Source organism: Coregonus clupeaformis, unplaced genomic scaffold (genome assembly GCF_020615455.1).
Source record: "Coregonus clupeaformis isolate EN_2021a unplaced genomic scaffold, ASM2061545v1 scaf0002, whole genome shotgun sequence".
Taxonomy (NCBI): Eukaryota; Metazoa; Chordata; class Actinopteri; order Salmoniformes; family Salmonidae; genus Coregonus; species Coregonus clupeaformis.
In genome coordinates, this window is record NW_025533457.1 from 1,879,997 (window position 1) to 1,896,337 (window position 16,341).

General features: G+C 45.9%; 1 protein-coding gene across 3 annotated transcripts in view; it reads right to left on the reverse strand.

Moving 5' to 3' along the window:
• Positions 1-370: 370 nt before the first annotated feature.
• ypel1 (yippee-like 1) overlaps positions 371-16,341 on the reverse strand; it is a 28,701-nt gene continuing 12,730 nt past the window's right edge. For all 3 annotated transcript variants that reach the window (XM_041835952.2, XM_041835950.2, XM_041835951.2), the window contains exons 3-5: positions 7,618-7,661; positions 5,410-5,518; positions 371-716 (exon numbers count right to left, since the gene is read on the reverse strand). In XM_041835952.2, coding sequence (XP_041691886.1) covers positions 627-716; positions 5,410-5,518; positions 7,618-7,661 — 243 coding nt within the window. In that variant the 3' untranslated portion in view covers positions 371-626. The remainder of the gene's footprint in view (positions 717-5,409; positions 5,519-7,617; positions 7,662-16,341) is intronic.

Sequence of the window (16,341 nt, forward strand, 5' to 3'; positions counted from 1 at the left end):
TTAAAACACAAGGAGGGAACAAAATGACCCACCCACTGTGCGACCCCGAACCCCCACTGTCCCCCCACCCGCAACACCCCAACAACTCAACTCCTCCACTTCCTCTTCCTCCTGTTCCCCGGGTCAAGAGGAGGAAGAGGTTAGTAGAATGTTATCCCCTCTCTCTCACATCGCCATGGCAGCCGTGTAACTAAGCGCCAACGCCAGTGAGGTGGGTGGGGCCTGGTTGAGGAGGGAGGAGTCAATTCAAGTCCAGCTGTCCGTCATTGGCTGGTGAGATCAGATGGTCTTCACTGAAGGGCCCCGTGTAGCTCAGTTGGTAGAGCATGGCGCTTGCAACGCCAGGGTTGTGGGTTCGATTCCCACGGGGGGCCAGTGTGAAAAAAATGTATGCACTCACTAACTAAGTCGCTAAATGACTAAAAAAAAAAGAAGAAAAAAGAAAAAGTCCAACTCCTCTCTCCAGTTCAACAGCATCATGTTCAGTTTCACAACCAGCAGGGACTGTGTGTGTGTGTGTTAGGAGGGGGCGGCACGGTGGGTGGTTGACGGTGATTGGTTGTCGCTCTGTGAAGTCTGATAGATCCAGAGCTCTGATAGGTCAGAGGTCATTAAAGGGCCGGATGTCACTCCCAGCCGTTGTCCTTGATCATGTGAGCCAGCTCGATGATGAACTTCCCCTCCTTGTACTTCTGGCTGCTCTCAAACGCATGCTCCTGCAACACAACATGCTGTTAGTCAACAACAACAACAACAACAACACAACAAAACATTAGTCTGACGTCACCATGCAGGGCTTTAGAATGTATTATTGCTAACCAGGTCATACCGTTCTGCTGATGCTTTCAACTAAACAATCAACAATTTCAACTGAAGATTTCCTGTGACCTTAAGGCCAGGCACCACAAGCTGAAATGACATTTTTGCATAAATGTTTTGATTTGTTGGTATTTTGGTCCATTTTAATTAGTATTTTCAAAAAGTTGACATACAAAAGTCAAACTTAATGAAAATGTATATTTTCTTTAGTTTATCACGACGGTCATCAACATTTATATGAATTTTAACCACTTTAAAATGGACATACATCAATCATTTCAAAGCTCAGTAACATTAAAGTACACATCAGTTCAAAGCCCATTTCATAGAGAATGTTACAAACTGGACTACATTGGAATGGTGATTGGGTCTAAATTGGCTTTTGGAATCTTAATTCAGTCTCGTCTTTAACGGCCGAAAGTCAGACTCTCTCCACACGCCAATTCATTTTCCTCAGCTTCAGAAGTTCATTTACCAAATGTAGTTTTATCCTTAGATATACTGAACACAAAATATAAACGCAACATGTAAAGTGTTGGGCCCATGTTTCATGAGCTGAAATAAAAGATCCCCGAAATTTTCCATTCGCACAAAAAGCGAATTTCGCTCAAATTTTGTGCACAAATGTGTTTACATCCCTGTTAGTGAGCATTTCTCCTTTGCCAAGATAATCCATCCACCTGACAGGTGTGGCATATCAAGAAGCTGATTAAACCGCATGATTATTACACAGGTGCACCTTGTGCTGGGGACAATAAAAGGCCATTCTAAAATGTGAAGTTTTTGTCACACAACACAATGCCACAGATGTCTCAAGTTTTGAGGGAGCCTGTAATTGGCATGCCGACTGCAGGAATGTCTACCAGAGCTGTTGCAAGAGAATTGAATGTTCATTCAAGTCGCTTCCAACGTCATTTTAGAGAATTTGGCAGTACGTCCAACCGGCCTCACAACCGCAGACCACATGTAACCCGGGACCTCCATATCTGGCTTCTTCACCTGGGACCAGCCACCCGGACAGCTGATGAAACTGTGGGTTTTCACAACCGAAGAATTTCTGCACAAACTCTCAGAAACCGTCTCAAGGAAACACATCTGCTTGATCTGACTGCAGTTTGGTGTCGTAACCGACATCAGTGGGCAAATGCTCACCTTCGATGGCCGCTGGCGCACTGGAGAATCGTGCTCTTCTCAGATTAATTCTGGTTTCAACTGTACCGGGCAGATAGCAGACATGGCGTCGTGTGGGCGAGCAGTTTGCTGATGTCAACATTGTGAACAGAGTGCCCCATGGTGGCCTGTGGGGTTATGGTATGGGCAGGCATAAGCTATGGACAACGAACACAAAACTGCGTGATCGGGTTAAAGTCCGGGCTCTGGCTGGGCCACTTAAGGACATTCAGACTTGTCCCGAAGCCACTCCTGCATTGTCTTGGCTGTGTGCTTAGGGCCATTGTCCTGTTGGAAGGTGAACCTTCGCCCCAGTCTGAGGTCCTGAGTGCGCTGGAGCAGGTTTTCATCAAGGATCTCTCTGTACTTTGCTCCGTTCATCTTTCCCTCGATCCTGACTAGTCTCCTAGTCCCTGCCGCTGAAAAACATCCCCAGAGCATGATGCTGCCACCACCATGCTTCACCGTAGTGATGGTGCCAGGTTTCCTCCAGATGTGACGCTTGGCATTCAGGCCAAAGAGTTCAATCTTGGTTTCATTAGACCGGAGAATCTTGTTTCTCATGGTCAGAGTCCTTTAGGTGCTTTTTGGAAAACTCCAAGCGGGCTGTCGTGCCTTTTACTGAGAAGTGGCTTCCATCTGGCCACTCTACCCTAAAGGTCTGATTGGTGGAGTGCTGCAGAGATGGTTGTCCTTCTGGAAGGTTCTCCCATCTCCACAGAGGAACTCTGGAGCTCTGTCAGAGTGACCATCAGGTTCTTGGTCACCTCCCTGACCAAGGCCCTTCTCCCCCCGATTGCTCAGTTTGGCAGAGCGGCCAGCTCTAGGAAGAGTCTTGGTGGTTCCAAACTTCTTCCATTTAAGAATGATGGAGGCCACTTTGTTCTTGAGGACCTTCAATGCTGCAGAAATGTTTTGGTATCCTTCCCCAGATCTGTGCCTCGACACAATCCTTTCTCTGAGCTCTACGGACAATTCCTTCGACCTCATGGCTTGTTGTTTTTTTGTCCCCTGTAGCTCAGTTGGTAGAGCATGGCGCTTGCAACGCCAGGGTTGTGGGTTCATTTCCCACGGGGGGCCAGTATGAAAATGTATGCACTCACTAAATGACTAAAATGTAAAATGTAAAAATGTTTTTGCTCTGACATGCACTGTCAACTGTGGGACCTTATAAAGACTGGTGTGTGCCTTTCCAAATCATGTCCAATCAATTGAATTTACCACAGGTGGACTCCAATCAAGTTGTAGAAACATCTCAAGGATGATCAATGGAAACAGGATGCACCTGAGCTCAATTTCGAGTCTCATTGCAAAGTGTCTGAATACTTATGTAAATAAGGTACTTTCCGTATGCATTGTATCTGTGACCAACAGATGCATATCTGTATTCCCAGTCATGTGAAATCCATAGATTAGGGCCTAATGAATTTATTTCAATTGACTGATTTCCTTAAATGAACTGTAACTCAGTAAAATCTTTGAAATTGTTGCATGTTGCGTTTATATTTTTGTTCAGTGTATATTCTCCAGACTTGCCAAGAGGGGATTGTTGATTTGTTGTAAATTTGTTATTCTAGATAACATTTTATTTGGAAAAATGCATTTTTACATACATCTTTAGTATTTTACAGATAGAAAGATGAAAAGTGTCTAACAAAATGAATATTTTATTTTATTTATTCAGGCTGACTTCATTCAGTGTCCAGAAAAATGAATTGCGTCGTATGCAAATATGCATTCATTTAATGAGATATCGCCTCATTTTCATGTTTTAATAAAATATTTCAGAAATATTGTAATACAAAAAAAGTATTATTTGTGTTTACATTCAACTGGTAAAAAGTTGATTGTGATATGATTAAGAGAAAAACAAATCCATATTAGGGTGTGGTGCCGGGCGTTAAGAATGTGACAACAGTGAGACAACGTCTAGTGCTGTATGTTGATTGCTGTAGACTTGTGGGTTGGGTTGATTTAAGCTGTGACTTATTTTTAACTGCCATTAAAGGTTAAGTGTGAGCCTGCCTTGTAGTAGGTAGGTAGGTAGGTGCCATTTTGTTTGAGCGGTAGGTGTATTAGGTAGGTAGGTGCCATTTTGTTTGAGCGGTAGGTGTATTAGATAGGTAGGTGCCATTTAGTTTGAGCGGTAGGTGTAGTAGGTAGGTAGGTGCCATTTTGTTTGAGCGGTAAGTGCAGTAGGTAGGTAGGTAGGTGCCATTTTGTTTGAGCGGTAGGTGTAGTAGGTAGGTAGGTGCCATTTTGTTTGAGCGGTAAGTGCAGTAGGTAGGTAGGTGCCATTTTGTTTGAGCGGTAGGTGTATTAGGTAGGTAGGTGCCATTTTGTTTGAGCGGTAGGTGTAGTAGGTAGGTAGGTGCCATTTTGTTTGAGCGGTAGGTGTAGTAGGTAGGTAGGTGCCATTTTGTTTGAGGGGTAGGTGTAGTAGGTAGGTAGGGTGCCATTTTGTTTGAGCGGTAGGTGTAGTAGGTAGGTAGGTAGGTGCCATTTTGTTTGAGCGGTAGGTGTAGTAGGTAGGTAGGTGCCATTTTGTTTGAGCGGTAGGTGTAGTAGGTAGGTAGGTGCCATTTTGTTTGAGCGGTAGGTGTAGTAGGTAGGTAGGTAGGTGCCATTTTGTTTGAGCGGTAGGTGTAGTAGGTAGGTAGGTGCCATTTTGTTTGAGCGGTAGGTGTAGTAGGTAGGTAGGTGCCATTTTGTTTGAGCGGTAAGTGCAGTAGGTAGGTAGGTAGGTGCCATTTTGTTTGAGCGGTAGGTGTAGTAGGTAGGTAGATGCCATTTTGTTTGAGCGGTAAGTGTAGTAGGTAGGTAGGTGCCATTTTGTTTGAGCGGTAAGTGCAGTAGGTAGGTAGGTGCCATTTTGTTTGAGCGGTAGGTGTAGTAGGTAGGTAGGTGCCATTTTGTTTGAGCGGTAGGTGTAGTAGGTAGGTAGGTGCCATTTTGTTTGAGCGGTAGGTGTAGTAGGTAGGTAGGTGCCATTTTGTTTGAGCGGTAGGTGTAGTAGGTAGGTAGGTGCCATTTTGTTTGAGCAGTAGGTGTATTAGGTAGGTAGGTGCCATTTTGTTTGAGCGGTGGGTGTATTAGGTAGGTAGGTGCCATTTTGTTTGAGCGGTGGGTGTATTAGGTAGGTAGGTGCCATTTTGTTTGAGCGGTAGGTGTATTAGGTAGGTAGGTGCCATTTTGTTTGAGCGGTAGGTAGGTGCCATTTTGTTTGAGTGGTGGGTGTATTAGGTAGGTAGGTGCCATTTTGTTTGAGCGATAGGTGTATTAGGTAGGTAGGTGCCATTTTGTTTGAGCGGTGGGTGTATTAGGTAGGTAGGTGCCATTTTGTTTGAGCGGTGGGTGTATTAGGTAGGTAAGTGCCATTTTGTTTGAGCGGTAGGTGCAGTAGGTAGGTAGGTGACATACGTATTTCCAGCCCAGAGTGGTTTTACAGTTTTCACAGTAGATGTCAGCGACGGCATGTAAACCTGTTAGGAGAACCCGCTCCTCAGCTGGCCCACAGCCCACGTTCACACTGAGGGAGGGAGAGAGAGAGAGAAATTAGCTCTATTTAAGGTTAGGTTTAGGCATAAGGTTGGGTGTTTGGTTAAGGATGTTAGAGATACAGTGGCTTGCGGAAGTATTCACCCGCCTTGGCATTTTTCCTATTTTGTTGCCTTACAACCTGAAATTAAAAAGGATTTTTGGAGGGTTTGTATCATTTGATTTACACAACATGCCTACCACTTTGAAGATGCTAAATATTTTTTTGTTTGAAACAAACAAGAAATAAGACAAAAACAGAAACCTTGAGCGTGCATAACTATTCACCCCCCTTTGTAGAGCCACCTTTTGCAGCAATTACAGCTGCAAGTCTCTTGGGGTATGTCTCTATAAGCTTGGCACATCTAGCCACTGGGATTTTTGCCCATTCTTCAAGGCAAAACTGCTCCAGCTCATTCAAGTTGGATGGGTTCCGCTGGTGTACAGCAATCTTTAAGTCATACCACAGATTCTCAATTGGATTGAGGTCTGGGCTTTGTCTAGGCCATTCCAAGACATTTAAATGTTTCCCCTTTAAACCAGTCAAGTGTTGCTTTAGCAGTATGCTTAGGGTCATTGTCCTGCTGGAAGGTGAACCTCCATCCCAGCCTCAAATCTCTGGAAGACTGAAACAGGTTTCCCTCAAGAATTTCCCTGTATTTAGCGCCATCCATCATTCCTTCAATTCTGACCAGTCTCCCAGTCCCTGCCGATGAAAAACACCCCCACAGCATGATGCTGCCACCACCACGCTTCACTGTGGGGATGGTGTTCTCGGGGGTGATGAGAGGTGTTGGGTTTGCACCAGACATAGCGTTTTCCTTGATGGCCAAAAAGCTAAATTTTAGTCTCATCTGACCAGAGTACCTTCTTCCATATTTTTGGGGAGTCTCCCACATGCCTTTTGGCGAACACCAAACGTGTTGGCTTTTTTCTGGCCACTCTTCCGTAAAGCCCAGCTCTGTGGAGTGTACGGCTTAACGTGGTCCTATGGACAGATACTCAAATCTCCGCTGTGGAGCTTTGCAGCTCCTTCAGGGTTATCTTTGGTCTCTTTGTTGCCTCTCTGATTAATGCCCTCCTTGCCTGGTCCGTGAGTTTTGGTGGGCGGCCCTCTCTTGGCAGGTTTGTTGTGGTGCCATATTCTTTCCATTTTTTAATAATGGATTTAATGGTGCTCCGTGGGATGTTCAAAGTTTCTGATATTTTTTATAACCCAACCCTGATCTGTACTTCTCCACAACTTTGTCCCTGACCTGTTTGGAGAGCTCCTTGGTCTTCATGGTGCCCCTTGCTTAGTGGTGTTGCAGACTCTGGGGCCTTTCAGAACAGGTGTATATATACTGAGATCATGTGACAGATCATGTGACACATAGATTGCACACAGGTGGACTTTATTTAACTAATTATGTGACTTCTGAAGGTAATTGGTTGCACCAGATCTTATTTCGGGGCTTCATAGCAAAGGGGGGTGAATACATATGCACACACCACTTTTCTGTTATTTATTTTTTCATTTCACTTCACCAATTTTGACTATTTTGTGTATGTCCATTACATGAAATCCAAATAAAAATCCATTTAAATTACAGGTTGTAATGCAACAAAATAGGAAAAACGCCAAGGGGGATGAATACTTTTGCAAGGCACTGTAGTTTTGATATCAGAAATTGTTGCAGCTTGGCCCAATATAGACAAGTGGTTTTAATATTTACACAGAGTTAAAGAGAGGCTTTTAATACTTACACAGAGTTAAAGAGGGGCGTTTAATACTTACACAGAGTTAAAGAGGGGCGTTTAATACTTACACAGAGTTAAAGAGGGGCGTTTAATACTTACACAGAGTTAAAGAGGGGCGTTTAATACTTACACAGAGTTAAAGAGGGGCGTTTAATACTTACACAGAGTTAAAGAGGTAGGCTTTTAATACTTACACAGAGTTAAAGAGGGGCGTTTAATACTTACACAGAGTTAAAGAGGTAGGCTTTTAATACTTACACAGAGTTAAAGAGGGGCGTTTAATACTTACACAGAGTTAAAGAGGGGCGTTTAATACTTACACAGAGTTAAAGAGGGGCGTTTAATACTTACACAGAGTTAAAGAGGTAGGCTCTCCCCTGGCTGCCTTGGAATGACTGGAACAGAGAAAAGAAGGAAACGTTAGATCACATGAAGGAACCTCAGAAAAGTAGCGCGGTGCACGCATTCATTCAGACAGACAGACAGACAGAGAGACAGACAGACAGACAGAGAGACAGAGAGAGAGACAGACAGAGAGACTTTTTTATTATTTTATTTCACCTTTATTTAACCAGGTAAGCCAGTTGAGAACAAGTTCTCATTTACAACTGCGACCTGGCCAAGATAAAGCAAAGCAGTGCTATAAAAACAACAACAGAGTTACATATGGGGTAAAACAAAACATAAAGTAAAAAAATACAACAGAAAATATATATACAGTGTGTGCAAATGTAGCAAGTTATGGAGGTAAGGCAATAAATAGGTTATAGTGCAAAATAATTACAATTTAGTATTAACACTGGAATGATAGATGTGCAAGAGATGATGTGCAAATAGAGATACTGGGGTGCAAAAGAGCAAAATAAATAACAATATAGGGATGAGGTAGTTGGGTGGGCTAATTTCAGATGGGCTGTGTACAGGTACAGTGATCGGTAAGCTGCTCTGACAACTGATGCTTAAAGTTAGTGAGGGAGATAAGAGTCTCCAGCTTCAGAGATTTTTGCAATTCGTTCCAGTCATTGGCAGCAGAGAACTGGAAGGAATGGCGGCCAAAGGAGGTGTTGGCTTTGGGAATGACCAGTGAGATATACCTGCTGGAGCGCAGACTACGGGTGGGTGCTGCTATGGTGACCAATGAGCTAAGTTAAGGCGGAGATTTGCCTAGCAGTGATTTATAGATGGCCTGGAGCCAGTGGGTTTGACCACGAACATGTAGTCAGGACCAGCCAACGAGAGCGTACAGGTCACAATAGTGGGTAGTATATGGGGCTTTGGTGACAAAACAGATGGCACTGTGATAGACTACATCCAATTTGCTGAGTAGAGTGTTGGAGGCTATTTTGTAAATGACATCGCCGAAGTCAGACAGACAGACAGACAGACAGACAGGGTATTGGAAAATGTGCTATAGCAATGGCCCCTACTCTCTCTGTATATATTCTCTGTGTGTGTAGAGTAAGCCCTACCTATCAATGATGTCGCTCTTGCTGCTGGTGACTCTCAGATCCACCTCTACGCAGACGACACCATTTTGTATACATCTGGCCCTTCATTGGACACTGTGTTAACAAACCTCCAAACGAGCTTCAATGCCATACAACACTCCTTCCGTAGCCTCCAACTGCTCTTAAACGCTAGTAAAACTAAATGCATGCTCTTCAATCGAACGCTGCTGGCACCCGCCCACCCGACTAGAATCACTACTCTCGACGGGTCTGACCTAGAGTATGTGGACAACTACAAATACCTAGGTGTCTGGTTAGACTGTAAACTCTCCTTCCAGACTCACATTAAGCATCTCCAATCAAAAGGTCCTCTGTAGCTGGTAGAGCATGACGCTTGTAACGCCAGGGTAGTGGGTTCGATCCCCGGGACCACCCATACGTAAAAATGTATGCACACATGACTGTAAGTCGCTTTGGATAAAAGCGTCTGCTAAATGGCATTTATATTATTATAAAAGTTAGATCTAGAATCGGCTTCCTATTTCGCAACAAAGCCTCCTTCACTCATGCTGCCAAACATGCCCTCGTAAAACTGACTATCCTACCGATCCTTGACTTTGGCGATGTCATTTACAAAATAGCCTCCAACACTCTACTCAGCAAATTGGATGTAGTCTATCACAGTGCCATCCGTTTTGTCTCCAAAGCCCCATATACTACCCACCATTGTGACCTGTACGCTCTTGTTGGCTGGCCCTCACTACATATTCGCCGCCAAACCCACTGGCTCCAGGTCATCTATAAATCACTTCTAGGCAAATCCCTGCCTTATCTTAGATCATTTGTCACCATAGCAACACCCACCCGTAGTCTGCGCTCCAGCCGGTATATCTCACTGGTCATCCCCAAAGCCAACACCTTTGGCCGCCATTCCTTCCAGTTCTCTGCTGCCAATAACTGGAACAAATTGCAAAAATCTCTGAAGCTGGAGACTCTTATCTCCCTCACTAACTTTAAGCATCAGTTGTCAGAGCACCTTACCGATCACTGCACCTGTACACAGCCCATCTGTAATTAGCCCACCCAACTACCTCATCCCCATATTGTTATTTATTTTGCTCATTTGCACCTCAGTATCTCTATTTGCACATAATCTTTTGCACATCTATCATTCCAGTGTTAATACTAATTGTAATTATTTTGCACTATAGCCTATTTATTGCCTTACCTCCATAACTTGCTACATTTGCACACACTGTATATATATTTTCTGTTGTATTTTTTGACTTTATGTTTTGTTTTACCCCATATGTAACTCTGTGTTGTTGTTGTTTTTATCGCACTGCTTTGCTTTATCTTGGCCAGGTCGCAGTTGTAAATGAGAACTTGTTCTCAACTGGCTTACCTGGTTAAATAAAGGTGCATTTAAAAAATAATTAAAGGACAGGTAATGTGACTGGGCCACAGCATTCCAGGCCAACACTCAGCATTAACATACAGACTGACCACCTATGGCTGGTTGATGTATGCATAAAAGTGTCTGCATACTCACTGCATGCCTCTGTGAGGTGCGAGTGCATTGTATATGACAGACTGATTATGTAAGAGGTGTGTGTGTGTGTGTGTGTGTGTGTGTGCGGACACAAGGGAGGACGACCTTTCAGCTTGGACTGAGGGATCTGGGTCAGCACTGCAGAGTGTTAGACACCTTTACTCAACAGACAGGAGGGAGAGGGAGAAAGAGTTCGTCTATTTCTGGGGCTACAGAGGGAGGGTTAAGCTCTATTTCTGGGTCTACTGTAAATCAACCTGGCTCCGACAAAGATGGCGGCGGTGACTGAGTTTATCAGGAAGTGTATAGGTGATGTTGTGCCCACTGTGACTATTAAAACCTACCCTAACCAGAAACCGTTGACAGATGGCAGCATTCGCGCAAAATTGAAAGCACGAACCGCCGCATTCAACCATGGCAAGGTGACTGGGAATATGGCAGAATACAAACAGTGTAGCTACTCACTCCGCAAGGCAATTAAACTGGCAAAACATCAGTATAGAGACAAAGTGGAGTCGCAATTCAACGGCTCAGACACAAGACGTATGTGGCAGGGTCTACAGACAATCACGGACTACAAAAGGAAAACCAGCCACGTCGCCGACACCGACGTCTCACTTCCAGACAAGCTAAACACCTTCTTCACCCGCTTTGAGGATAACACAGTGCCACTGACGAGGCCCACTACCAAGGACTGTGGCCTCTCCTTCTCTGTGGCCGACATGATTAAGACATTTAAGCATGTTAACCCCCGCAAGGCTGCCGGCCCAGACGGCATCCCTAGCCGCGTCCTCAGAGCATGCGCAGACCAGCTGGCTGGTGTGTTTACGGACATATTCAATCTCTCCCTATCCCAGTCTGCTGTCCCCACATGCTTCAAGATGGCCACCATTGTTCCTGTACCCAAGAAAGCAAAGGGAACTGAACTAAATGACTATCGCCCTGTAGCACTCACCTCTGTCATCATGAAGTGCTTTGAGAGACTAGTCAAGGATCATATCACCTCTACCTTACCTGTCACCCTAGACCCACTTCAATTTGCTTACAGCCCCAATAGATCCACAGACGATGCAATCGCCATCACACTGCCCTATCCCACCTGGACAAGAGGAATACCTTTGTAAGAATGCTGTTCATTGACTATAGCTCAGCATTCAACACCATAGTACCCTCAGTAATATGGTAGCAGAGATAACGGTCTATGACTTTGGTGGCTGGAGTCTTTGACAATTTTTAGGGCCTTCCTCTGCCACTGCCTGGTATAGAGGTCCTGGATGGCAGGAAGCTTGGCCCCAGTGATGTACTGGGCCGTACGCACTACCCTCTGTAGTGCCTTGCAGTCAGAATCCAAGAAGTTGCCATACCAAGCAGTGATGCAGCCAGTCAGGATGCTCTCAATGGTGCAGCTGCAAACTTTTTGAGGATCTGATCTTTTCAGCCTCCTGAGGGGGAAGAGGCATTGTCGTGCCTTCTTCATGCCTTTGTTGGTGTGTTTGGACCATGACAATTCCTTAGTGATGTGGACACCGAGGAACTTGAAGCTCTCGACCTGTTCCACTACAGCCCTGTCCATTTGGATGGGGGCGTGCTCGGCCCTCCGTTTCCTGTAGTCCAGGATCAGCTCCTTTGTCCTGATCATGTTGAGGGAGAGGTTGTTGTCCTGGGACCACACTGCCAGGTCTCTGACCTCCTCCCTATAGGCTGTCTCATCGTCGTCAGTGATCAGGCTTACCACTGTCATGTCATGTCGTCGGCAAACTTAATGATGTTGTTGGAGTCGTGCGCAGCCATGAAGTCGTGGGTGAACAGGGAGTAATGGAGGGAACTAAGCATGCACCCCTGAGGGGCCCCCGTGTTGAGGATCAGCGTGGCGGATGTGTTGTTGGCTACTCTCACCACCTGGGGGCGGCCCGTCAAAGTCCAGGATCCAGTTTGCAGAGGGAGGTGTTCAGTCCCATGGTCCTTAGCTTAGTGAAGAGCTTGGAGGGCACTACATGCTGACCACACCGCCCGTGTTGTGTGCGTGAGCGTTGCTAAATAAATGTACATACAGTTGAAGTCGGAAGTTTACATACACCTTAGCCAAATACATTTATATACATGTACCCCCGCACATTGACTCAGTACCAGTACCCCCTGTATATAGCCTCATTATTACCTAGACTAACCTGTACCCCTGCACATCGACTCAGTACCAGTAACCCCTGTATATAGCCTCGTTATTACCTCAACTAACCTGTACCCCCCCCACATTGACTCAGTACCAGTACCCCCTGTATATAGCCTCGTTATTACCTCGACTAACCTGTACCCCCGCACATTGACTCAGTACCAGTATCCCCTGTATATAGCCTCGTTATTGTGTTACTTTTTTTTTACTTTTGTTTATTTTGTTAATATTTTCTTAACTCTTAATTTCTTAAAATTGCATTGTTGGTTAAGGGCTTGTAAGTAAGCATTTGGCTGTAAGGTCTACACCGGTTGTATTCGGCGCATGTGACAAATAACATTTGATTTGATTTATTGCCCTATACAGCTTGTTGAGTGTGTTCTTAGTGCCAGCATCAGTTTGTGGTGGTAAATAGACAGCCAAGAAAAATATAGATAAACTCTTGGTAGATAGTGTGGTCTACAGCTTATCATGAGGTATTTTAACTCAGGCGAGCAGAACCTTGAGACTTCCTTAATATTAGAGAGCAGGAGACACACACACACCCTCCCCTGAGCTTCTCTGACGCTGGAGTTCCATCCTGCCGATGCATAGAAAAATCAGCTAGATTTATATTGATTGTGTTCAGCCACTACTCTGAGAAACATAGAATGTTACAGTTCTTCAGGATAGTCTCGAACGGAACTCATCCAGTTTATTCTCCAGTGATTGATGTTACACTTCTTCAGATCACGTTGATAGGATAGTCTCGAACGGAACTCATCCAGTTTATTCTCCAGTGATTGCACGTTGGCCAATAGAACGGAGGGTGGAGGCGGTTTATCCACTCTCCGACGTGGTCTCGTCAGGTATCCTGCACGCCGGCCTCTATAGCGCCGTCTCCTCCTCCTCTGAGGGTCGGGGATTTGGGCCTGGTCCGGGATAATCAACGTCTTTCGCCTCCGACTCATTGAAGTAGAAGTCTAAATCCAAATCAAGGTTAGCGATGGTTCCAATTCCTCCAAACTAAGGGTGTGAACGTTTAAAACGTCAAACGAAGTTGGGATGCTTAACATTAAGACGAATCCCTAACCGAAAAAACAAAGTATTTTTGTTTTTTTCCCTAGAATATCCTAGCCTTTCCATGGCACCGATGTCTTCGGGGCCAGTCTTGCAAGCACAGGGTAGCCTACTCTTCCCTTTTGCCTCATATGAAATTCCAGTAGGCTACCGTTAGCCTGTATCGATGTGGCCCCTTGAAAGCGCCAGTAGGCTACCGTTAGCCTGTAGCGATGTGGCCCCTTGAAAGCGTCAGTAGGCTACCGTTAGCCTGTATCGATGTGGCCCCTTGAAAGCGCCAGTAGGCTACCGTTAGCCTGTAGCGATGTGGCCCCTTGAAAGCGCCAGTAGGCTACCGTTAGCCTGTATCGATGTGGCCCCTTGAAAGCGCCAGTAGGCTACCGTTAGCCTGTAGCGATGTGGCCCCTTGAAAGCGCCAGTAGGCTACCGTTAGCCTGTAGCGATGTGGCCCCTTGAAAGCGCCAGTAGGCTACCGTTAGCCTGTAGCGATGTGGCCCCTTGAAAGCGCCAGTAGGCTACCGTTAGCCTGTAGCGATGTGGCCCCTTGAAAGCGCCAGTAGGCTACCGTTAGCCTGTAGCGATGTGGCCCCTTGAAAGCGCCAGTAGGCTACCGTTAGCCTGTAGCGATGTGGCCCCTTGAAAGCGCCAGTAGGCTACCGTTAGCCTGTAGCGATGTGGCCCCTTGAAGCGCCAGTAGGCTACCGTTAGCCTGTATCGATGTGGCCCCTTGAAAGCGCCAGTAGGCTACCGTTAGCCTGTAGCGATGTGGCCCCTTGAAAGCGCCAGTAGGCTACCGTTAGCCTGTATCGATGTGGCCCCTTGAAAGCGCCAGTAGGCTACCGTTAGCCTGTAGCGATGTGGCCCCTTGAACGCGCCAGTAGGCTACCGTTAGCCTGTAGCGATGTGGCCCCTTGAAAGCGCCAGTAGGCTACCGTTAGCCTGTATCGATGTGGCCCCTTGAAAGCGCCAGTAGGCTACCGTTAGCCTGTAGCGATGTGGCCCCTTGAAAGCGCCAGTAGGCTACCGTTAGCCTGTAGCGATGTGGCCCCTGAAAGCGCCAGTAGGCTACCGTTAGCCTGTAGCGATGTGGCCCCTTGAAAGCGCCAGTAGGCTACCGTTAGCCTGTAGCGATGTGGCCCTTGAAAGCGCCAGTAGGCTACCGTTAGCCTGTAGCGATGTGGCCCCTTGAAAGCGCCAGTAGGCTACCGTTAGCCTGTAGCGATGTGGCCCCTTGAAAGCGCCAGTAGGCTACCGTTAGCCTGTAGCGATGTGGCCCCTTGCCTCGGCTACGGCATCTTTGTCTGTTAGGCTACACTAGGTTGTTTTTTTTATGCCGAGACGAAACCTTCTCATTTTACTTGTCTGTAAATGCTGCTTCTGAAGCAGGACTAAAGTCCGTCCACTAGGTAACCAGAACTGTCAATCAAATAATCTGGAGCTGCTGCGCGCAGACCAGTCTCTCCTAAAAAAAAGTACTTTCAAATGTGTTAAATACTGTCACTTACCAAGACAATTAGTAGACATAAAACACATCTAGCTACCTTACCATAAAACACAACACAGCAGTACATCAAATCGGCCACGTTTACTGTTGTCAGGGAAACCATGCAGAACATTTTATGCTGGAGCAGAATTATACTGTATGAAAAAGGTACAGACCTGATGCGGCACTTTTTTTAAATTGTCTGAAACGTGATCAATTGTCGCTATCGACACGTTACTGAAGCTGCGTTCTATGTTTGTAAAGGGTTGCGGTAGATATACAGTGCATTCGGAAAGTATTCAGACTCCTTGACCGTTTCCACATTCTGTTACGTTACAGACTGATTCTAAAATTGATAGTTGTTTTTTTCCCCCTCGTCAATCTACACACAATACCCCATGATGACAAAGCAAAAACAGGTTTTTAGACATTTTAGCAAATTTATTCAAAAAAGAAAAATAAATCACATATACGCAAGTATTCAGACAATTTACTCAGTACTTTGTTGAAGCACCTTTGGCAGCGATTACAGCCTTGAGTCTTCTTAGGTATGACACTACAATCTTGGCACACCTGTATTTGGGGAGTTTCTCCCATTCTTCTCTGCAGATCTTCTCAAGCTCTGTCAGGTTGGATAGGGCGTGTCGCTGCACAGCTATTTTCAGGTATCTCCAGAGATGTTCGATCGGGTTCTGGCTCTGGCTGGGCCACTCAATGACATTCAGAGACTTGTCCCAGAGCCACTCCTGCGTTGTCTTGGCTGTGTGCTTAGGGTCGTTGTCCTGTTGGAAGGTGAACCTTCACCGAGGTCCTGAGTGCTCTGGAGCAGGTTATCATCAAGGATCTATCTGTACTTTGCTCCGTTCATCTTTCCCTCGATCTTGACTAGTCTCCCAGTCCCTGCCGCTGAAAAACATCCCCACAGCATGATAGTGCCACCACCATGCTTCACCGTAGGGATGGTGCCAGGTTTCCTCCAGACGTGATGCTTGGCATTCAGGCCAAAGAGTTCAATCTTGGTTTCAGCAGACCAGAGAATCTTGTTTCTCATGGTCTGAGTCCTTTAGGTGCCTTTTGACAAACTCCAAGCAGGCTGTCATGTGCCTTTTACTGAGGAGTGGCTTCCGTCTGGCCACTCTACCATAAAGGCCTGATTGGTGGAGTGCTGCAGAGATGGTTGTCCTTCTGGAAGTTTCTCCCATCTCCACAGAGGAACTCTGGAGCTCTGTTAGAGTGACCATCGGGTTCTTGGTCACCTCCCTGACCAAGGCCCTTCTCCCTGATTGCTCAGTTTGGCCGGTCGGCCAGCTCTAGGAAGAGTCTTGGTGGTTCCAAACTTCTTCCATTTAAGAATGATAGAGGC